The sequence below is a fragment of the Fringilla coelebs genome (assembly GCF_963513975.1).
Source record: "Fringilla coelebs genome assembly, chromosome: 15".
Lineage (NCBI taxonomy): Eukaryota > Metazoa > Chordata > Aves > Passeriformes > Fringillidae > Fringilla > Fringilla coelebs.
In genome coordinates this window covers 8,739,164-8,762,432 of record NC_140041.1, presented here as the reverse complement: position 1 = coordinate 8,762,432, position 23,269 = coordinate 8,739,164, and the positions used below count along the sequence as shown (strand labels likewise).

Below are 23,269 nucleotides of genomic sequence, written 5' to 3'. Positions count from 1 at the left end.
ATCATCACTCTGTGGAGCTGTTCAACCCAAGTTCATGTTTACATAAATGAGTTTGAATTTATAATAAACTTGATGGTGCCTAACTGATAGATATAAAAATAAGCCAGTTATGTAGCACTCTGTTCTGATCCTAAAACAGATGTTTGAGGATATAAAATTATGTTTTGAGCTTTGAAATTGCACATACAATTACAACCTTCATCTTTATTGCTCCTCCTAAGTGTTAAATGCAACTATATCTACATTGGAACTTCACTTATTGCCATACTTCTCCCTCTTTCCCAAACCAAGACTGACTTGCAGCACTGTGACACCAGTAATTATTCTCCTCCTCTGACAAATTCAGGGGAATGAACAGAAATCTTTGTAGAGCCCATTTAACATTCATCTTGTACAAACAACTTGATTCTTCCTTCATTTCCAGGAGTCTCGGCTCTCTCAGACAAGTCAAAGTCTCCAGGGCAGTACCTTGGGGAAAGACATTGTGCTTTTCTGTTGATGGGCTGTGGGAATTCAGCATCAGGAGCCTGCAGCTCAGTGCTGATGAGAGCCAGGGGCAGGTTAAATCAATATGGGTCTTCATTTCCTTCACTTTTCCTTTTTTTTTAAAGAATTCTTTTTATAGTTTGTGTTTTCAAGATTTTTGTAGCAACAAGAGCTGCTCTGCATATCCCCCCAACCCTAAAATGTCATCAGTTCATGTCATCACGTGCCTCCAGGACCTGCATCTTCAGGAAAGATAAAAATATTGCAAATTCTGGGTCAAACCACAAGAGCTGATGCCACAGCCTGAAAGCACATAGCACAAACACCACAGACTTGAAGTGCTCCTCCTGAATTGAGGTTGGATGAGGAGAAATGCATTTACTCCATCCTCAAAAGTGCAGGAATTCAACCCAGAGGGAAGCATGGTGCAGGGACAGGTTTTATTCCTCATGGTGCTCAGACATGGTCTGTCCAGAACATTTTACCCTCTTAATAAATGATGAGTGGCTGAAAGCACTGACTGACCCTGCCTGCAGAGCCCTCCTGGCAAGTCCCCATGTGGTGGGGACACCTCAGCCTGTGACCCTGCTGCTGCCAGTGCAGTTCTTGCTTTCTTCCTTATGGCAAAAAGAAAGCATGATTCCAGCAGGCAGCACCTGCTGGGCAAGAAATCTTCTGTGGAGGGAGAGAGAATTCATCTCTCTTTTCATATTTACTTTGGAGGGACAATTCTCAACCTCTCCATGAGCAAATAACACATGGCACTACTGCAGTCTAACAAGCAATTGTTAACTCTAACCAATAAAATCAGATTGATACTGACTCTCCAGCAGAAAATCAGAAAAAGCCTTGGCTGAGTGCCCCCAGGGAATACACTCAAGTTTAGGTCAGCAGCTATTTGATGTACTGAGTGCAGCTTTAGAAGCCCTCGAGCACAGGGAATGTGAAGATCTGTCAAAGCAAAAAGCTTCCACCACTCCAGCAGTGCCAGGTCTAACCCAAATGTTTGGACATGGAATGTGAGCATGGGAAGTGATGCTGCACATCATGTGCTGGGTTTCTACCACTTGGAAAGAAAAGGTGAAAGAGAAGCCCAAAATCCAAGTAACTCATTAAGTGGATTGCTCACTGGATGGCACTGCTTCTCCTCCATTTGATTTTACACAAGGAATTGCTGGCTGCAGTCAGGCCATCCTGGCACTGCACCTCCCAACACAATCTGAGAGCTACCTGCTGCCTTCCCTACTGTCCCACCAGCTGTTGATGCTTCTGCCACAGGAAGAAATGCTTCACAGCCTCCCTCCAGCACAGTGGATGGAGAGCAGTGGAGAAAAAGGCACGGCTTTCCCAAAGCAGAATAACTACCACGGGTGAAAAGGGATCACCCAGGCACATGATGGAGAAATCAGGACCAGGGACCAGGCTGCCTTGAAAGTCCTAAGTGCAGAGTGACCTGCTAATACCCACATCCTCCTGCACCCCACGGCTCCACACTGTCCCTGCAGACATTGCCACGGGGCCCAGGGCAGCCCACGGCTGGAGAGCATCAAGTGGAGCCCAGAATGTCCCCAGTGCCACCTGTGCCACCTGCCAGGGTGCTGGGTACCGGCTGAGCGATGCAGCGACAGCGGGCACAGCCCCTGCAAAGCCTGCACAAAACCAGAGGCAATGCTGGCCTCTTGTGGCAGCTCTGGTCCTTTTCCCTTCTTTAAAAAGAAGTGAGGTTTTCAGAAGTTAAAAAAAAAAAATTAAAAACCTTACCATCTTCCAGAAACTGCTGGAATTCAAAGATTCCCAGGAATAAAACCAGGCTGGTTTTGAGCAGGGTTCTGAGAACAAGGTGGGGCTGGACAGGGCTGTGATCAGCCTGGCTGCTGGAAGGCATCCTCACACATGGCAGAGGGCTGGAACTGGGTGAGGATTAAGGTACCTTCCCACCCAAATGATTCTGTGATTCTAAAACTGAAAATTCCCACTGAAGTGAGCAAAATGATGAAGATAAAACTCAACTCTTACCTGAACAGCAGAGGTGCAGCCACATCCCCTTGTACAGCGCAGGGACAGGGGCTGCACAGGGAGGACAATCCTCGTGCACTGGGGGAGCAGAGGACAAGAAGCTGCACTCTGTTTGCCAGCAAAGAACCCATTACACAAAAGTCCTGCCCCTAAAAAAAAAATGTCCTTTCCCATAAAATTAGGGGAACACAAAGCAGCCATAGCTGTATTACCAGGACACCCATGGAAAATGCAGCCAGAAGGGCCCTGCCAGCCAGGGCAGGGGGCCCAGCACAGCTCCTGCTCCCATTGCCCATCCCACCCTCATGCTGGGGTGCCTGGGGACCACAGGCCCTCTGCAGAAATAAGGGCAGGGAAAAGAAGTGTTTGAGTATTACCAGGGAGTGGTTCCTGGCTCAGTGCCAGCGCACAGCTCCAGCGGTAGGTGCTGCACAGGCACCACAGGCCTGCCGAGGGCCGAGGGCCCCCTCTGGTCTCTATCCTGAGGCAGCAGCCACAGGGCCTGGGGAAAGGGAAAAGCTCATAGAGCTACAGAATGGTTTGGGTGGGAAAGGACCTTTCAAGGTCATCTAGTCCAGCCCCCCACTCCTGCCATGGGCAGGGACACCTTCCACTATCCCAGGCTGCTCTAAACCCTGTCCAACCTGCCCTTGGACACCTCCAGGGATGGGGCAGCCACAGCTTCTCTGGGCACCCTGTGCCAGGGGCTCCCCACCCTCACAGGGAGGAATTTATTTCCTAAAATCAAAACCAATCCTACCCTCCTTCAGAATAAAGCCATTCCCCCTTGTCCAGAGTCCTCCTCCAGCTCTCTTGGAGCCCTTTTAAATACTGAAAGGGGCTCTAAGGTCTCTGCAGATCCTTCTCTTCTTCAGTCTGAGTAACTCCACCTGCCTGAGCCTGTTTTCACAGAAAAGTTGCTCCAGCCCTCTGAACATCACAGGTCTGTACTGTCCTCACTGTGAAGACACAACAAAATCACTCAGTGGTGGCTCCTCTTTGATCCTGGGGTGAGCATCACTCCCACCAGGCTCTTCCCAGCTCTGTACCACTTCAGTTCCATCCTCCACTGGCTGCCAGAAAACAGCTGCTGAAAACAATTAATACATGTTGATTGTTTATTGATTCCAACATATTAATAGATTGGATAATAAACGGTACTTTTAAACATTCTCTTAACCAAAAATATAACAAATATTTACAATCACTCAGTAAAAATACAAAAAGCATACAGAGGCACTGTCTTTCTAAAAGACATAAGTGTAAGAGGTATCAAAAAATAGGAGACAAACATTGCTTGTTACAGAATACTTTACAATCACTGACTTGTGCAGTACAATTGCTATTGGAATATCATTACATCTGTGCAGTTTTGCCAATATGCTCACATATTTAGAATTTAATTAATACCAAGCTAAACTGCATTCCAGGTATATCAGAAATAAAGATAAAACAATAAAAAGCACAACAGAAGCAAAAGCTGGGTTGGGAATTCAAGATAGATTACCCTCTATACAAGCGTTCTAAAATATAATGTGTAAAGCTTTTCTAAAGAGAGAGTATCCCTTTTTTCTTTTCTTTTTGCAAAGGCAGTGGTAAGTTTATCCTTCAAAAACTCTGATGTTTTATAAAAACTTAAATGACAGGGTTTTCACTGTTGCCGGCAGTAAAACCACTCCGGACATGATGAAAGAGGTTTTGGAACACCCCTGATGCCCCACAGGCCCCTCTGCAAGTGGCATCACTGGTGCATTCAGCCCCTGAGGACACCCTCTGCCTCTGGGAGGTCAGACAGCCCCAGCACAGCCCATCCCAAGCAATGGGCTCTGACCCCCTTCTGAAGCATCACTGACCTGGCATCACAGCATCTGCTGAGCTGGAAGGGACCCATCAGGATTATCAAGTCTGGCTCCTGGCTCTGCTCAGCACCATCCCCAACAATCCCACCCTGTGGCTGAGAGCCTTGACCAAACACTTCTGGAGGTCTGCCAGGCTGGTGCTGTGACCACTGCCCTGTTCTGGGTGAAATGCCTTTTCCTAATACCCAACCTAAACCTCCCCTGACACAGCTTCAGGCCATTCCCTCGTGACCTGTCACTGCTCATGAGAGTGGAGAGATCGGTCCTGCCCCTCAGGACAGTGCTGTAGATTGCAATGAGGTCTCTCTCCCCTCAGTCTCCTTTCCTCCAGGCTGAACAGACCAAGTGCCCTCAGCTCATAAGGCCTCACCCCCTCCAGACCCTTCCCCATCCTCATGGCCGCCTTTGGATGCTCTCTAATAGCTTTCATGTCATGGTGCCCAAAAATCACACACAGGTCTCAAGGTGAGGCAACACCTACAAACTTATCTGAGTAAGGAGCCAGGAAAGCCCCACACTGCCAATTGCTGGCAAATACTCAAAATCTGTCCACATTGCAAAAACATGAACTGCAAACACCCACAGCCATTGTATTTCCTTTCTTTTGTGTACTTGGGAGAGGAACGTGACATTCAGAGGCTCAGTGATCTCATTTTCCCCTTTCTGCAATGGAGAGGCCAATTCAGTTTTACCAAACTACACTGCTTTCTCAGGAATTATTTGGAAGTTTGAGATTTATAACAAAACACTGTGCGCTTAAATCACAGAAATCTGAAATGCATCTTTCACCAACAAGACAGAAGCAAACAACGAGCAGGAAGTGAGCAAACCCAGGTATGGCAGTGGAAGAACATGACGTGAGGCACCTTAACTGTCCATCAGCACAGAGCCCGAGCTAGAAGAACCTAGCAGAGGTACTGAGTCAGGGATCTGTAGTCCAGAAGACATCACTTCAACAAAGCAGTGTACAACAGGTACTAACCACCGTATTGCTTCTGTCTGAATTACCAAAAAAAGGGATAATGTCTCTTCAAACCCACACCAGACACTCTACACTTGGCTATTGGCCCCAATCAATGTGATCGGTTGAGTTAAAAACAAACAAACAAACAGAAAGCCCAGCAAGGAGCAGCAGAGAAGCCACACTGTGCGAGGCAGGAGGAGCAGGAGTAGCTCATCTGTCCATCATTTATGCATGATTTATGTACACCAGCTGTGTTGGCTATTAGGAAAATATTATTAGAAGGACTTTCGCTCATTCCAGAACTTTTCAGTGTCTGCCGAGCCCTGTGGAACAGATGGATGCTGTTGGTGTGCAAACACCATCAAACACCATCTTTGGATGGGTGATTAATTCAGCTGCTCTTGCTGAGTGCCAGGAGACCCCGACCCTGCTCCCCACAGGGGCTTCCCTGCGTCCTCCAAGGCAGCACTACTGGGTTTTGGGGTAAAAGGAAGCCACTTTAGTAACCCCCATCCCCTATAATTTGTTCAACAGGCTGGAATAAGCTGCAGCTTCCCCCCAGGGACAAGGAACCGTATGGCTTCATTCACCTGGCACAACACAGATGATTTCTGATGGAACACAAAGCCTGTTGTTTCCATGTAGAAGCTAACAAGCAACTAACTACAGCTGACAATGGGATGGCAGGACCTGGATTTACATCCCACAGGAGTATCAGTTCAAGAGTTCAATTACCAATATTGCATGTGCTGAAAACACTCACTCTGTCCTGCATTGCTTTGACACATTAATCTTTAGTCATTAAGGCCTGCACAGGTTCATTATAAGCATTAAGGCCTTGAGAAAGCAAAATGCATGTATTATGCCATACCTCAAGTGGATTTTAATGCATTTTTTCAACCATTTGCTTCTCTGATACTTGTGCCAAAAATTCATACAGCCAACCAGTGAGTTATAAATTAGGCATCCTCTTCCTCAGTATCACTGTTCATTTACACCTTCCCAATTCCAATGGTGAGAGGTACATTCCAGGCAATGCTGAACCTGGAACTGCTCTGAAGGCAGACACAGGCTGGGTCATTCTCATCCACCTGCCTGCATCAGCCCCTAGCTACTATGGAGAAAGCACATCAAAGGCTTTGGGTTATTTTTGGTACTTGTGGAATTTTCCAAAAATGTTGCATTCACCTAGCACCCCTGCACACATATAGGTAAAAAAAAAAAACAAACCAAAAAACAACCTTAAAGCTCTCCACAGCTATGGATGTAGAAATCAGTTTTGAGGCACTGTAAAAATGACAAACATCATCTTTCTAGCTTAGGCTGTAAACATCACAACAAAGATTTACAATTAAATGTTTAAATACATATTCACACATTCATGTCTGATTTTAACATTAGAATGGGGTGGGTAGGTGGGTGGGTAGGTGGGTGGGTAGGTGGGTGGGTAGGTGGGTGGGTAGGTGGGTGGGTAGGTAGGAAGGAAGGAAGGAAGGAAGGGAAGGAGGGAGGAAGGAAGGGAAGGAGGGAGGGAGGGAAAAGAAAACCTGCAGGCATTTCCAGTTCTACCCCTCTGCACTCTGGCTGGCTAAAAGTAAAATCAAAGAAGCAATTCTTTTGACCATAATCAAACTGGAGGATCATGGGTTAATACTGGCTGGCTGTAAGTCAAAATTCTCATTGACATCAACAACACCAGGATTTTTAATTAGGATTTTAAAAAAAAATAGTTTGAGATTATCTCTATTTTCCAGATAAAACACAACAGGGTTTTTTAACCCATCATAAAATGCATTATGCTCTTCTATAAGCACTGTGTCATTTATTATTCAGTTTCACAAATTTTATTGTGAAATGTAGGTGATTTCTAATTTTTTTTTTTTTTTCAAAGATAACCTTTGCACCTAAACCCTGTGCAACTCTGGGAAAAGGCCAGGACATGTGAGATGATCTTAAAAACCACAACACACAGCTGGAGTTTTGAGTTTTAGAACATGCTTTGCATGTTGAACTCTGCAAGGCAAAACCTGGTTAAAACTCTTTTGGGAAAGCTTCAGATCTCCCCAGATGCTCCACCCTTAAGCTACAGCTTCACATTTCAAACATTCCTTAACAGGGGAGGAGAGCACCAACTGTTGCCTTAGTTGGCTGGCAGCTAAAACAATTTCTAAAATCCTTGGACAGGTTTCTGCTGTGTCCATGTGGGAGGGGAGCAGCAGGAGTGCTGCCTTGACAGACACTGCTCTGCAGGGCACTGGACTCTATTCATATTAAATCTAAACCCACTCTAAAATCTATAAATTTCTGCACCCGTTTCTACTTTTCTGTGTTTATTTTGAGAGCACAACAGTTTATGTGTAGCTAATTTACTGTCACATTGACTAAACATTTATATTAGCCAACCAGAGCACTCCCAAAGCACGTAAAGGAAACTCCCATTTAAAAATATTAAATTAATAAATTATTTTCAGATATTTCAGCAACATCATTTGCTTTTGCTGACATTTTGATATAATTTTTTTTTGAAGTTCATAAAATAACACTCTCAGACTTCTAACTGTCATGTAGAAAATAACAACAATGGAAACTACCAAAGGATTATATGGTATCATACAGAAAAATGCTCCCAAGTTTCAAGTGGTGGTGACAACTGGTCCTCCCCAATGCACGAAGCTAGGTCCATCTCTGGGTACCCACGTTGGTACCCAGGCAGTCAGCACATTCCTTGATTCCAGGATTTTCTATTTCATGTGTAGAAATAGCTTCTTAGGTGGTGATGGCAGAGTGAAGGAAGGTGTGAAGAGGTGATCCAACCCGTTCCATCTTGTCTAGGACACAGGCAAGGTCTGAGGTCAGTAGCAGCAAGTTGTCAGCAGTCCTAACAGAACCATGAGACCTTCTCCTACATCCTTTGTGTTGTGAGCGGTTCATATAAATAGCCCAAGGGTTAAACTGCTGATACTTGTTCATCTTCTGCAAAACAAGACAAAGAAATAAGCAGTTATTCCACCAGTCCCCACCTCAGGCACACAAGGCACAGACCAGCACCCAGTGAGGTGATAACAGAGAGTCTATGACAGCTCCAGCCCTTCAGCAGCAGCATGTTTTCACTGTCTTTATCAATGATCACTACACACTCTATATCACCATTTATCAGATCCTCAGGCAGTCACAGAATGGTTTGGGTTGGAAGAGACCTTATGAAGCATCTCATTCCAACTCCATGCCATAGGCAGGGACACCATCCAGGTTGCTCTAAGCCCCATCCAGCCTGGATTTGGGCACTTCCAGGGATGGGGCAGCCACAGCTTCTGCACTCTGAGGTATGATGGTCATACGATAAAGACATATTGCAAAACTGAAAATCCTAGATCCTCCAAAAACTATCAGCATGCAGTTCCCAGTATGCCAAAAGCTATGGATTTGGGAAAAAGCCAGCAAATTTCCATGCAGTGAGCATTTTATCCCAAATAAAATTAACCAAGCACTTCAAAAATAGTAAAATAGGTGCCTCTAAAAGTGCACAGTTAAATTTAGCTTAGACAAAATTTGATTAAAAATGTTTGAAGCAATGACTTCCGTATTTTTACATCAAAAACACAACAGAATTAATAGCAGGTAATTTTATAAGTTTGAACTGCAGTACTAATACATATGTTAACTACTGCTTACACATTTTAAAGGGCCAAGATATAATAATTTTGCATCAGAAATTGTTTTAATCTAAATACAGGCTCATTTTAAATCAGACTGGAATGGAAGGAAATGATCACAACCTTCTAATAAAAAAAGAGTTCACCAGCAAAAGGTACAGAAGATCACATCAGTGCACAGAAATTAAAAGCAAATCAGCAGATAAACAATTAAGTAGAAATCCTCCTGACCTGAAGTTAGCTTTGACACAATATAAGAGCAGTCTTTACCAGAAAATCCTCTCACATTTTGGTCACCCTAGAGATGCCATGCTTGGCAGCACTGGCTGTTGCTTCAAACAAGATCATGAAAAATGAACTGGAAGAGACACTGTCAGGCCAAGTTAGGCAGAGAGCACAGGTTTCATCAAATGCACTCTCCAGAAAAACAGAAATTCACTATTATTTTGTTCAATATTTTGAAACTCAATCTCTAAAAATATCTGCTGAGGCATAAGGCAGCTCAATGCCAGCACACCTGAATACAAATGAAGTAAGTTCACTCCACCAAATCTAAATCACTGATTTTAGACCATCATCCTGATGCTGGCCAAACCACTGGGACACCAGTTAATCAGCCCAGGGAGGCAGGAGTTTTTCCACATGTAGCCTGTCAGTGTCCCATCACTGTTTAAGAGGGGACCCATTTTAAAGAAAAAAAAACAAAAACAAAGAAACAAAAAATCTACATGCTCTTAAGTGTCTCAGCTGCACTTTAGGAGATGTTATATTCACATTTTTGTATATTTATTTATTTACATATACTTTGAGTTTGTTTGGTGCCAACATGCTTTTTCTAAGGGGAAGGCATTCTTCTTCGCTTTAACCGTGTATGTACATGCACACAGCTATGCATGACACGCACAGCCACGCATGTGCACACAGCCACACAAACCCAAGTGTGTATTCAGAGATTAACCTGCTTTTAATCTCCAAGGGTGAGGCAAGAGAAAGCCCAGACCACTGGTGTGAAGTGCACCCTGCAGAGCCCCGCTCCCCAGCCAGCTGTTCACCTACCATCCTCTTCACTATCTGCGTCAGGCAGCTCTGCTACCCTGGGGCTGGACGGCTGCCGGCCGTGCCACTGAGGCATCCTCGAGGAGACACAGGCCACCGCGTCGGGTGGCAGTCTAGAGAGGTCACTGTGCAGCATCTTTGACCTCTGCACTGCCACACTATAGTCTGGAGGTTTGAGGTGTGGGTGGTGGGGCGATCCTTCTTTAATGTCCGCTAAAGAAATCCCCATATATCCCGGAGGGGTGGGCGGTGGCTCCCTATACCTATCGTCCTTCTTAGGTGAGGTGACACAGTACACTGGGCACAAGAAATAAGCAATGGAAATGTTAAAGAAGAAAAAGAAAGGAAACAAAACGTTAAAAAATCATGAAATGTTACAATGGCAAAACAGAAACTGATAACAAAATGCAAATGCAGAAACACTGGTTATAACGACAGCAGCAGGTATTTATGCCTTCATTTCTATTTTCTATTTATTTTAAGAAGTCAGAGTAACAAGAGAATCTATGAACTTCTTAGGTGAGATGTCAATTGAGTGGAAAGAGGACTCTAAGCTTGTCTGCATTCAGACTGCAATTAACACCTTTTATTACAGTCCCTGCTCCTGTGGCCCTGCTGCACTAGGGGATGCTCTGGAGCTCTCCAGCAGGATGGAGAGGCAGCACAGCCAAGTCTGCTGCCACTGTTACAGGCATGGAAACTGAAACAGAAGGAACTAAGGCAACCAGCCCAGAGTTACTTCACACAGCATGCTGGTGTTTGACAGCAAGAACTGCTGGTTGACTTCCAACACCCATTTCATCACCCAAAAGAGGTCAGTCGCTTAACACGAATTCATTATAATAAAACATCACCATATCAACTGATGTGTATAAAGACATGAAACCATCCAGCTATGCCATAGGAAGAAAAAAAATAGCATCACTTAAAGTCGATCCTATGAGGCAAACTGTGTACTGAGCCTGCATTAATTATTTTATATTTTCACAAAGTGAATAATGGCTTATCACACCCATACTTTTGATTTCTTACTTTTTTCCCTTAGTTTTTGCTTTGTTTTCTTTTTTACCATTATCTTAAACTATGTTCTGTTTACAAGTGAGAAAAAAACAGGAACAATTATTGGAACAGCCTTTGGCAGGGCTGCATTACACCTTGTGCAGTCATGAAAAGACTACAGTCAGTATTATACATTTGCAATGTCCATGCCTCATAATTCATCTTTTCCCTTCCTGCCCTGGTCACCAGTAGTTCAAGTCACAGAGGCTCTCTCAACCCAAAATATAACTCTTTTACGTTGCCTCCCCTCCCTCCCACCCCAGGTCTGGGGCTTATGTGCATGTTAAACTGGGCTTTTTTCCACGGACATGTTGCAACAGGAGAATTTCAAAGCCAGGGTAACTTTTTTAATCTCTTACTTAAGTGAATTTGCATTCTTCCTGTGGATCCATTTTAAACAGTGCATGTTCATTACTTCCATTTATTTCAGAAAATATAATAGTTTCTTATCTTAGAAGAATGCGAAGGGATGAAAAATAAGGGAGTATTTCTTATTGTGTTGTAGACTTGTGAGATTCCAGGTTTTGGTATCAGGAACACAAATTGGTTTATACTTGAGGGCCTCAGCTCATGCCTGGGCTGACAGTAAAACAACCAAAATCAAATTCAGTGAATCTGGGGTTTAGCAGATACACGTGGGTACAGGCAGAGATTGATACTATTTAATTACAGGATTTATCTTCATTTAACTAGCACTGAATGAGGTCTCTGTGAAAAAGCAGGGGAAGTGAAAAGGATCTGCTCTTCCCTGGAGGGATGGGGAAGGGCTGGGCCCTCACCTCACCTTCAGTCTTGGTTGGACTTGCAGGAGGAATGACAAGGGTGGGTATGTTCTCCTTCAAAGGAGAAAGCTTCAGGCTCCCTGGAGCTAACCTTTAGTCTACTGTAGTAATGCAAGAATAATGTGTCCCTTTGTTAAGTTCCAATTCACAGTATTTTACAGTGAAATAAAGTGAAGATAACTGGCACACTTTGTGATGGCGAGCAGCTAATGGATTTGTGTTTGCAAACCTCTAATTGCATCCACCCATATCAGATCCTTCCCTGAGCAGACATACTCATGTCCAGCACTCTGTGAGTGCTCCTCACAGCTACACTGTGCAGAATAAAAGAGAATTAAAAGGAAGGGCAAGTGCTGTCAGCAAAGACAGCATGTACTGAACAGTGAACCTGCCACCTCCTCACACAGCCCAGACAGTCATGAACAGCTCTGAAAGGCTGCAAGGGCAGAGCACAGGCACAGCAATGAGCTGGGAGCAAATCTTCTGCAAGGCTCCTCCACGATTTCTTTTTTCAAAGCCAAGAAGGAGGAACAAAATCCAAGACCTCCGCCCTACGTGCAATGTTTATTCAGGCAATTACCTTTGATAACAAACCCCTCCAGCAATCTACTCAGTAATTAAACTACATTTCAGTTGCACCCTTGCCTCAAAGTCTTAGAAAGCTTTGCATTCCATGTTTTATCTTGCTACTAACCCAGTTCCTTTAATTTTGGCAACTGAACTCACTAGGATGGGGAAAAACATCTTGCCTGATAGAACTATGCATATTTCAAAGAACTTTTTAAGTTTTTTTTCTCCTTTCATAAGTAGCCAAACTGCAGCCGTATAATCAAATAAATGGCATCTTAAAATAGCAAAGAAAGGAAAGGAATCTGCTTTGCCCTTTAGCTTTCAGAGCCCGAAGCCCTGTGGATGAAAGGTGCCCCAGCTCCAGAGAGGCAGGTGAGCTCTACACTACTCTGGAGTCATGCTCTTCCCTCTGGGCTCCTAGGAAGTCTGTCTTATAAGGAGTATGGGATCATTGACTACTGTCAGAAGAACATCTACAGTGATGAGTATACCCTCCAAAAGCAAAATAGCATACTACAGAAAAGAACTGCCTGACATTTTCCTGAAGAGAGTTTTCCTGCAGACCCATGAAGTGATGGGGAAGTGCACTTGTTTATTATCTTGATATTCCTAAGGCAAAAGAAGGTGCCTTGAAAACACTCTGTGTAGTGCTCTGATTGCAACCACGTGTGAAGCTGAATTCAACATGCCAGGCAGCCCCAGACCTGCTGACATCACTTCTTAACAACTTAGTACAAAATGAAAAACAGATGTAGCAGCTTCCACGAGCTGTTGGCTTGGCTTACCTATCAGGCCTTTTTCTGTACTCGAAGTAACAGTTTTGTAAGTTGTATCAGCGCCTGCTTTAGAGTCCAAAGCCTCCGTCTGCTCCGCCGAGGAGTTCTCCAGCCCCCTCCGCTTAATTGTCCCATAGTTTGTCTCGTAAGTGTCTGACAGGGAGCTGGAGGATGCCCAGCTCTGCCGAGACTGATCCAGCTCCGTGCTGGCTTTCGACTGCCTGTTGGCTTTGGAAAAGGCTTCGGAATACAAATAACCCTCCTCAGAGTAACAGTTTGTGGGATCCACCTCAGCTATAGGTCCGTCCAGCTGGGTGTGACGGTAAGAACTGAGGAGATCCCAGCTCTTCTGGTTTGGGATATTCTGGAAATTGTCATGAGAACTACTTGAGCACGAAGTCCAGCTGCCCCGGCCGCTGTCTGCTGCCTCTACTGTGATGTGCTCATGGGAGATCTCCTCGCTGCTCATGGAAGATGTGAATGCCATCCCTCTGATCAGAGCAGGCCTAGTGATGGACCAGCTACATTGGAAAACAACAGAAATTGGGAAAAAAACACTTGTAAGCTTTTACAACAAGAGCAACGTACTCAGAGCCAACTCTGGGTTTGTACCAGGTGAGCAGAAAGCTCAAGGCACCAGGGAGCACTGACAAGAGACACTGTTACTCCCAAATCATTATTGCAGCCAGCAGCAAGGAAGTTATTCCCAAGGGAATAACAAGTTTGCAACATGCATTTCCAGGCTGCAACCCCAGATCCCCAAGTCTGGCCCACAGAAGCTCTTCTCTACCAATCACAGAAATAGTGCCTGAGAGAAAGCAGAGGAATAAGTTACGTCTTCCATTTAGTCTGCTACCATCTTTTTTTGTACATTCATAAACTAAAACAAAAATAAATATATAGAATAAAATCCAACCCCTTCACTGGCAGCAATATCAAGTTGTTCAGAGTAGAAGCAGTTGAATTTCAATAACATCTGTAACATTTGTAGGAACAATATGGAGGGACAGATTCTGAAAAGCAAAGTCCAACATTTCTTTTTTAAAGAAATGTCTGCTGAAAGCTCTAACTGCTCTAAATGCACAATTAAGGGGGGAAAATAAAGCCAAGTTTGTATGAATTTAGAATACATGAAGATAGGATTGCTAGACATTATTCAAGTCTCCCAACTATTTCTGGTTGTGTTAACAAATGCATGGGCAGCACAACATTAAAATTCAACACCCTCCCTCAGCAGTTTATGACATGTTGTGAAATCAAGGAACATTTTTTAGGTATGTGCAAGCAAGGGGTTTTATTTCCTTCCTTTCTATTTAAGTCCTAGGATAAAATCCACTTTCTTCCCTCACAACTTATTGAACCTAAGGAATAAAGGAAAAACCACAAAACATGAACTCAGTGTATATTATGTCTTCTAGAAAGGGAATTAGAATTACTTTCTTTGATGAAGCACATCTTTAAATTCCCAATTTAATCCTATGAAATAAACTGAATTACTCATTTCTTTCCATCCCTGGAAGTGTTCAAGGCCAGGTTGGATGGGTTTGGAAGCACCCTGACCCCTGCTCAGAGAAGGGGGTAGGATGAAGACGATCTTTAAGGTCCATTGCAACCCAAAGCATTCTATAATTCCATGTGCTGGAAAAATTAGAAATGTAAGGAGAATCTCTGGTTTAGCTGAATCCATGACAGCTGAGGACAGAGAATGCTATCCCAAGATATATTAGGAGATATTACATCCTATGGATCAAGGTGCTACATCTAGCAAAAAAATCCAAAACCTTCCAGTTCAAAGCATCATTTCAGTACAAATTCTCACTGCACTGAAGTAACAAGACCTCTTGTGTGGAAACTGTCAGAAAGACATTGGCAGAAAGCTGCCAGTCTGCCTAAGCAACAAATGATAATTAGAAAAATCCTTACAAATCACATTAGAGCACATTAAGTGACTGGCACTGCTGACTCAGAGAGAATTGATCATATCCTGCTGTTCTTTTGCTGTCTCTCACCATGGCATTAATTTGCTAAGCATCATCCTGGCTTTTAACAAGCTTCCATTCTCCTGCAAGAAATATCCAGCTAAACCCCACCAATGGGAACAAGCTGTTGTCTCCCCAAGTAATACCGTAAGCTTCTTATGGAAACAGGCTCCCACACAGCAGCCAGTGCTCCAGCCTCCAGCAGAACCTGGATAACCACAGTGGAGTGCACAACTGTGTCCTGGCCAAAGCCTCCTTACCCCTTCTGACAGCCCACCCCAGCAGAAGCAGCTGCACCTTACCCTGGGCAGGGCTGGCCATAATCTGTCAGTGCCTGAGGATGCTCCTTCCTCTCTGCCCCGCCTGAATCCACCACGATGAGGGACTGGGACAAAGCCCTCTCGTCCTGCAGCGCTGCTGACATGGAGTCCACAGAGCAGTTGCTCACAATGCTGGAGCGGGATGAGATCTCACTGTGACTGGAGTCTGAGAAGTTGTCGGATTTAGTGGAAGGTATGAGGGCATAGCCTAAGTACAGGAGAGGAGAGGAGAAGGTCTCAATAAACACACAACAACGAAGAATTGACTCACACAATACAGCAAGGATATTTAGGAGAAAACCAACCAAACCCTGTTTGCATACAATCAGTCCACTGAGGATTTTAGGGTACTAAAGCTTTTAGCATCTATCAGCATCTAGCACTGATTTACTAATGCAAGTCCAGAAACACCTATAACCCACCTGCACCTCCACTACTCTGCAGAGCTGCAGCTTTAACCTACACAGCCAGAATCAGCAGCCTACAGCATCACTACTGGGCAGGCAAATCAGGTCTTTCCAATTCTGCAAGTGCTGGCTCCTTCAGTAAAAATGCAGCACACTTCCCACTATCCCTCTGCCATACTGCCATGCAAGACTCAAAAAAAGATTCTGGCAGTGGAGGAGGAGATGCTGACTAAGGTGAAAGACAGCTATGAGCACTCAGGGATTAGCCATATGATCCACTTCAGTTTTATTATCTGCTCCAAAACTAACAGAGAAGGAAGCAAATCAGGAAGTACAACCTTGGCAGGAGCTGGACCAGACTCCAGTGTTGCTCCCACAGAAGGGGAGCAACTGAAGACCCACCAGATTCAGAGCAAAATGTAGAATGCTCTTTTTTCTTTGCTCAGCTTACCCTCAAATAACTTCTTTCAGACACAAATAAGGTATACACCCCTATAAATCTAACACTTCAGACAACCTCCTTTTTTCCTAAATTTCTGCACTTGTGTTTTTTAGTGGGACTGACACAGATTTACATTGATTAGGTGAAGAAATGAAATGACAAGGCAGTGTAAAAGCCAGTAATACACACAACCTAACACAGAAAATGGATGCCCTTAAATGCATAAACAATACAGAGATGATACAGTATGGCATGTGGAGACACTGGCATACAGTCACTAAGCATAATGTTCATAATCTGAGATTTCACAGCTTAAATTTGATTATTGCTGTAAGATTTTAAGAGCAAGAATGAGCAGTAAATATTATCAGGCTATAGAACTGAACCTCAAAATGTACCTAAGAGCAGCCTTTTTAAGATAAATTTCAGTTTCCTTTCATTTGGCAATAATGAATATTTCCTGTTCTTTACATTTTTTTGGGACTCTTTAAATTGACACAACTACACTGCAGTAAGAAATGTCCTCACAGTGTTCCAACTATCTGGAGAACAAAGGGGCTCCTCTTCATTAAAGAAATTAACACTATCTGAAAGCTGAGCCATAAAAAAACACGTGTGTATAACAGACTAAATATAAGTATTTGCAGGGCTGCAAAGGACAGCAGGAGATGTGACCAGTGGAATACACACCAATACTGGCAGTGAGCATTTCACCATATCAGGAACTATTTAATTAACAAATGTTGCAGAACTTACTGTTTCACTGGCATTTCTAACACACTAAGTAACTGAACTGACACTGTACCTGTTCCTTGAGTCTCTAAACTTCACATTATTGTCTTCACTGCACTGTAAGGGTGATTAGCTATAAAGAACTGACACAAACATCTGGAAGGGAAGCACATTAAACATCTTAAACATGTAAATGGATAACGCTGAAATAACTCAGATAAACTCAGGATATTGGACACAACATGGACATCAGTCTTCCTTCTAAAAATACATCATATAGTCTTCCTCCTTCTTCTAGGCCTTGGGCATAGGCAGTAGGATATGTACACACTGCTGTTGGTACAGATACTCGCTGTACTCAGAGTATCAAAGTCCTTGTCCTTTTGGTTTCCACTGCTTTCTAAGGCTTCAGTGGGCTCTGCTTCCCTTTTTGCAGTAACAGCTGTTCTTTCCCTGGAGAGGCTTCTTTCCCTAAGTCTTCTAAACAGGAATCCCTTTATTTTTGTGGGTTCATGCTCAGCTTCTGCCTTTCTACTCTCTTTCTCTCTGTCCACCTTTGCACTTCTCTCAGAACTCTCTCCAGCTTGGCATATCTTCTGAATTTGCTTTTGTAAATAAGCCCCACCTATTCCATAGCTGCGCTGTCCACTGTTCTTGTTGCTGGTTTCACTGGCCAGTGAGGAGGAAGAGCCAGAGAGATTCATCTGACTGCAGTTATCCGACCTTTGGATGTTGCCAACTACAATGAAGTAGACACAGACAGATGTTGATAGATGATGAGATAAATAACAACAAAAACAACATCCTAATTGAAAATCCTCTTTTCTTCAGTCCTATTTGTATATCACTTGGGTATAGCTCAAAAGAAAATGAAATCTAAGATCAAGTGGGATGTGTTCATGCCTAAAATTATGTCTTTCAGCTGTCTGTGAAGCACCTAATTTTAGATCTATGAGCTGTTAGCACAATACATAACAAAGCACAGATCACCTCAATCAAATGAGATCAGTGCTGAAAGCAAGCTGAATTAATGAAACAATCCCCAAGAAACAAAACATTATTTTCAAAGAACCAGGTAAAATTTAACAAAAATAGCATACTTATAAGCAGCGCTCAGTGGAGTAAGATGTGGCAACCCAAGTATTTAAGCTTTTTATACATATGCTGTGTTTAAGTAAAAGATGTGGCATTCTCCTAAAGGAAACAGGGTCTTGTGAAGGCAGAAGTGGACAGACCAGGCTGATCTCCCACTGAGGGGGGTGAGAAGATGCAGCAGGTCCCTGTGCCGTGCCATGCCAGGGCGGTGGCTCTGGGCTGTCAGTGAGTCAAAGCAGCAGAAGGGAGGGAGAGAGGCCTTACGCCATCCAACACCAACCACCCGCGCTGGCTACTGAGTCTGCTAAGAGATTTCAAATCAATTCCCATCCAAGGTTGACTAATGATGAAGTGATGCAGGTCTTTTAAGATGAAGACATCAAAAATAAAGGGATTCTCAGGGCATCATGAGAGACAGGGATGTATACAAAGCCCTGTGCACAAGAACAAAAAATATGAACAGCGACCCGAGGATTTAGATGGATGCACTACCTCTGCAGCAACTAAACCACCTGTCCTGGACAACTATGACACCATTCCACCTCCAGCTCTATCTAACCACCTGCTATCCCAACTATCTTGGACAAGACCAGAAGTAATCTCAATAGCTGCAGTTTCTGTCCGACACTGTCATCTTCAAGAAATCCCCAGGTTTGCAAATCCCATTTATTTAAGTGGCCAAAAATCTGAACTGGCATGATGGCAGGTGTCAGCACTTCAGTTCTGTTGGGGATTCTGCCAAAAGCTCTTAGGCAGTATTTTAAGAAAACAACTGTTACCCTTTATTTAAATACTAAGTGACTTAAACATCCAAAATATCCAAATACATTGGAAAATCATATCTATTCATAGAAAGACATGATTCTATTCTTGACATGAATATTCTACATTACTATTTCTCTTATATGTCATTGCCAACAAATATTCCTGCCACTGCCCACCCTGGTTTAGGCTCCAGTTCCTGGGACTGATGCTGCCACAAACTTACCTTTGCGTGGGGAGCCCTGAGGAGAAGCAGGTGGGCTGGAGTGCAAAGAAGATGCCATGGACATAGTGTCATCTGTTTGTTTCTTACTACTTACTTCCTCAGACAAGCTTAATGACTTCTGTGGAGAGCCTGTACCTATGAAAACAATGGGATCACTTACTACATATTCTTCTTCTTTTGAATTACTGATTTCTGTTTAAACTACAAATAAGCACCATGCTGAACAATCAGAATATTCAGCAAAGAGAGGAGCAGATGCTCAGAAAATTCTGCATGTGGAGACAGTCTCCATTTAAATTTAGATCAGATCAGCTGTGGCCACTGCTGCTGCTGGCTGCTCATCTAAATGGTGTTGAAACATCCATATCCTAACAGGAACCACTGCAATGGATACATTCCTTGTGGTTTTGGCAATGGACTATGTAAAAAAAAAATCTGTGTGCAGTATAAACCTTGGAGGAAATCCCTGCCCATGGCATTGTTGGGACTGTGTTAAAAACCACGTGTGCCAGAGCTACCAGGTCAGTTCAAGATCTTCACAAGCAGGAGTTCTCAAACCAACACTCACTGGCACTATCCACAGCTCGGCCAGTTTAGCAAAACCTGGGTCCCACACATGGTTTGGGGTTTCTTACTCACTGTTAGACCATCCTGCAGAGGACTCAGTGCTGAGGAGTTATTTCAAGTTCCCAATAACTGTTAGATCAGCATGGACCACCACACACAAATGAAGAAAAACCTCTGAGAAAAGTTTCTGGAACTTATCAAACTGCACCAGCTTTTCAGAGGAGAACTGAAATAAGGACTAACTGGAAGCAGTATTTTATATGCCATAATATATTGTTTTCTGAAGCTATTTTAAATTATGCTGATGTCCAATTTAAGAAAATTTCATATCAGTTATTGACTGCAGCTAACTTCATTTAATAACCCACAACTGCAGCTTTCAAATTATACAACAGTTAATGTAAATATGACAAAAGCTTTTTAATAAAGAATATACTGCTTTGCAACTAGCTAATTTAGAGACCAAAAAAATATTTCACTAGGAGCAACTAATAATATATGTTGCTCCATTTGACCATAATGTTGTTAAAATGTTGTCCCAGAGGTTAAAATATTAAATGTCAGTGATTTGTTTCAATGATTTCACCCAAATATATTAGACCTCATGAAGCAAGAGCATATTTGGAGACAGCATCTCACCATTGACTGTTTTAAAGTAATAAAAGACTGTGCAAATGACAAAGCATGCTCTCTTAAAGCACAGCAATATGTATCAGCTGTTTTAAAATGAATTAATTTAATGAAGTTTACAAAAGTATCTCACACAAACCACTTAGCTACAAAAGAGCTCCTCCCTCCTACATTTACATCTTAAAACCTCCCCAGCCAGGTGAACTGAAGATACTCACTGAATGTGACATGATCCTTTGTCAGTCCCTTTTTCCTGCTGGGGTACAAATTCACAGTTGGCACCTGAAGGACTTGACTCATTCGGTTTTGTTGATGCTGATGAGCTTTTGTGGTTTGGCCAATTGATCTCATGGGCACCGGAGACATTTCAGAAGATTTCCCTCCTCTTCTCTCACTTAAATTCTTGGTCACTTTTAGGGAAAAACTGCATATAAATATCTAGCACTTTCAACTGCAGGATTATTGCAGTACAACCATCCAGACAAAGGACCCACAGTATAAAGAAGATAAATTGTATTTTAAACCATTTCTAGTCCAAACATGGTGATCCCATCACACTGAAGATGATGTGTGAAGAGCTTTAAAAAAAAGCCCTAAATTCTTGAAAGTGACATCGAGGTACTTCATCAAAAGATCAAAAGATGTTGTTTATTTCTACCACAAGCCTGTATTTTAAATGTTTGCATGCAAGGTGCAATTGCATGACAGCACCTCTTTCAAAATCAGGCGGCTTTGCAACTGGCATCAAATGTTTCACTAGGTGGCACAAGTGATTTACAGCACAGGGCACTGCTGCAGCTTCTGCTTTAATCACAGAGTAATTCCCAGACTGCTCCTCATCTGATTTCTCCTTAAATTCTCTTGGAAAACAGGATTGCAGTGTCACTGCTGCTCATTCCCACCACAAGCAAGGGCAGAAGTTTATTACTGAGGTAAGAAACAGGGGAGCTGAACCCCTGAGTGTGGGTAATCCAACCAAAGTGGGGGGAGACATCCCTGGACAGGTCAGGGCTCTCACTGCACCACATTTAAAGCCACGAGGGGCTGGCAGCTCCCTCATGCCACACATCACTGCTCTATTCTTCCTCCCAGCCCTGTAAGGAGGATAATCTCAACTGGATCTACTACCTGTGGATTTTGGGGCTTAGGGCTTTTTCCCCAGTTTTTTAAAATGTTACTTTCAATAATAATCTACTGTATATCCACTTAAACTTCATTTTCCTTTCTGATGTTTAAGAAAATATGGACTTGATTTGCCTAACTACATGAAGTAGAACAGTTGGTATATATTCCCTATTTTTACTTTCAATTATCTATGGCTAGCACACTGCATACAAGTTTTATTTTTAAACAAATAAAAAACAATCCGATAACATGTATGTTCTTCTCTCGGACCTGCTACCTATGATTGCACACAGATCATCTAGAAAGAGTTCAAACATGAAGGATTTAACGTTTTTTAAAAGGGAGTTAAATATGGCCCTTTCCAGGTTTCCTGCTTCAGGGCTACTTAGAAGTAAATGCTAGAAGAAAATTTGCATAAGACAGCATCTTAGGGAATAACAAGGATTTGCATTCTTAATACTGGGTAAGGGAAGGACTTAAAATTTTATCTTGAAGATGCCATCTCCTAGTCATGCTTTGAACTTAAATCATCAGAGATAAAACAGTATTTGAAGACAAAAAAAGCCTTAAAATGCTATTTTTGGACAAAGGCAGGCAGGAAACATAGTTTTGTTTAGCATGGTTGTTCCTATCTATTTTGAAACAAATCTGTCTTTCAAGAAAGTGAAAACTGCTAGAATACCTAAATAACACACAATCATAACTTCTCATTTCTAAATAAGAATTTACTGAACTGTGTAAGACAGCAAGTCAGACAACAGTTTGTTTGACAAGAGCTCAAATTATGAGAGCTATCCTGCTGTAGTCCTCAATTTGTGACTGTCAAGCCATGTCAAACTCATCAGTCAATATTGACCTAACTTCTCCTTCTCAACAATCTTCATTTATTCTAAGGTGTAATCCATTGCAGTTTCTATATTGATTTTGTCTCTTTTCATTTCTTGCAGTTCATATGGTAAAGACTGCTTTTATCCTTCCTGGTTCTCTGCAAGGACAGCAGGGTTGACGTGCTATTGGATTTCCTGCCAGACTGATGGAAAGACACACAGCTTTAGGAACTAAAGGTCAAAATAAAAAACATCACAGAAATTTTCTGAGCTCAACCAAAACATGAACACACATGCTGTCTTGCTGAAGCTCTGAGCACATGAACTGACAAAACAACCCTTCCTACAGTATTCTCTCCTTGGAAGAAAAGTTTAAGAGTATTTTTAGAGAATAACCTTTTACATAAATGTTATCGACCATGCTGCTGTTCTAGCTCACTGTACTTACAAGTGCTGTATGCAGGCTCACACTGAAGTGACATTATCTGGATCTTCTCTTCATCTGTCTCCACACTGAGGTTGGACAGGTACTGCTTCACCTTCCTGGCCATCTGGGCATCCTCATAGAGCTTCTTGGCGTTCAGGAGCGAGCTGCGGCGGGCGCGCTTCTTGTGAGCCCCTCCCTGCACGTCCAGCATGTTTGAGTTCATGCTGCCCTGGCTCAGAGACCTACAAGAGAAAAGATCAAAGCACTCAAGGTTCAGTTCTCAACAGCAACAAAGACCTACAGCAGCATAGGCCAAAGCAGATTAATACCAATAATCTTCAGTTAGGGCTAGTGCATGCTGATGCAAATGAGTTAAAGAAGATGAACAGCATTAAAACAACACTTGTCTTAACATATTTGGGTAAATTGAGAGCAGGGATTTGAGCCTAGAACAGGGCTGCCTATGGAAATGTGGAGCTGGGAAGAACAAGGGGCAGTGTTGTGTGTGG

General features: G+C 43.0%; 1 protein-coding gene across 3 annotated transcripts in view; it reads right to left on the bottom strand.

Annotated features, from left to right (window-relative positions):
- Positions 1 to 3,655: 3,655 nt before the first annotated feature.
- RAPGEF6 (Rap guanine nucleotide exchange factor 6) overlaps positions 3,656 to 23,269 on the bottom strand; it is a 121,885-nt gene continuing 102,271 nt past the window's right edge. For 2 of the 3 annotated variants that reach the window (XM_084216063.1, XM_084216064.1), the window contains 8 exons: positions 22,782 to 23,002; positions 20,600 to 20,791; positions 19,185 to 19,319; positions 17,727 to 17,840; positions 15,503 to 15,728; positions 13,231 to 13,742; positions 10,035 to 10,331; positions 3,656 to 8,298 (listed from right to left, as the gene is read on the bottom strand). In XM_084216063.1, the coding sequence (XP_084072189.1) occupies positions 8,273 to 8,298; positions 10,035 to 10,331; positions 13,231 to 13,742; positions 15,503 to 15,728; positions 17,727 to 17,840; positions 19,185 to 19,319; positions 20,600 to 20,791; positions 22,782 to 23,002 (1,723 nt within the window). In that variant the 3' untranslated portion in view covers positions 3,656 to 8,272. The remainder of the gene's footprint in view (positions 8,299 to 10,034; positions 10,332 to 13,230; positions 13,743 to 15,502; positions 15,729 to 17,726; positions 17,841 to 19,184; positions 19,320 to 20,599; positions 20,792 to 22,781; positions 23,003 to 23,269) is intronic. The other variant, XM_084216065.1, reaches the window with a different exon arrangement.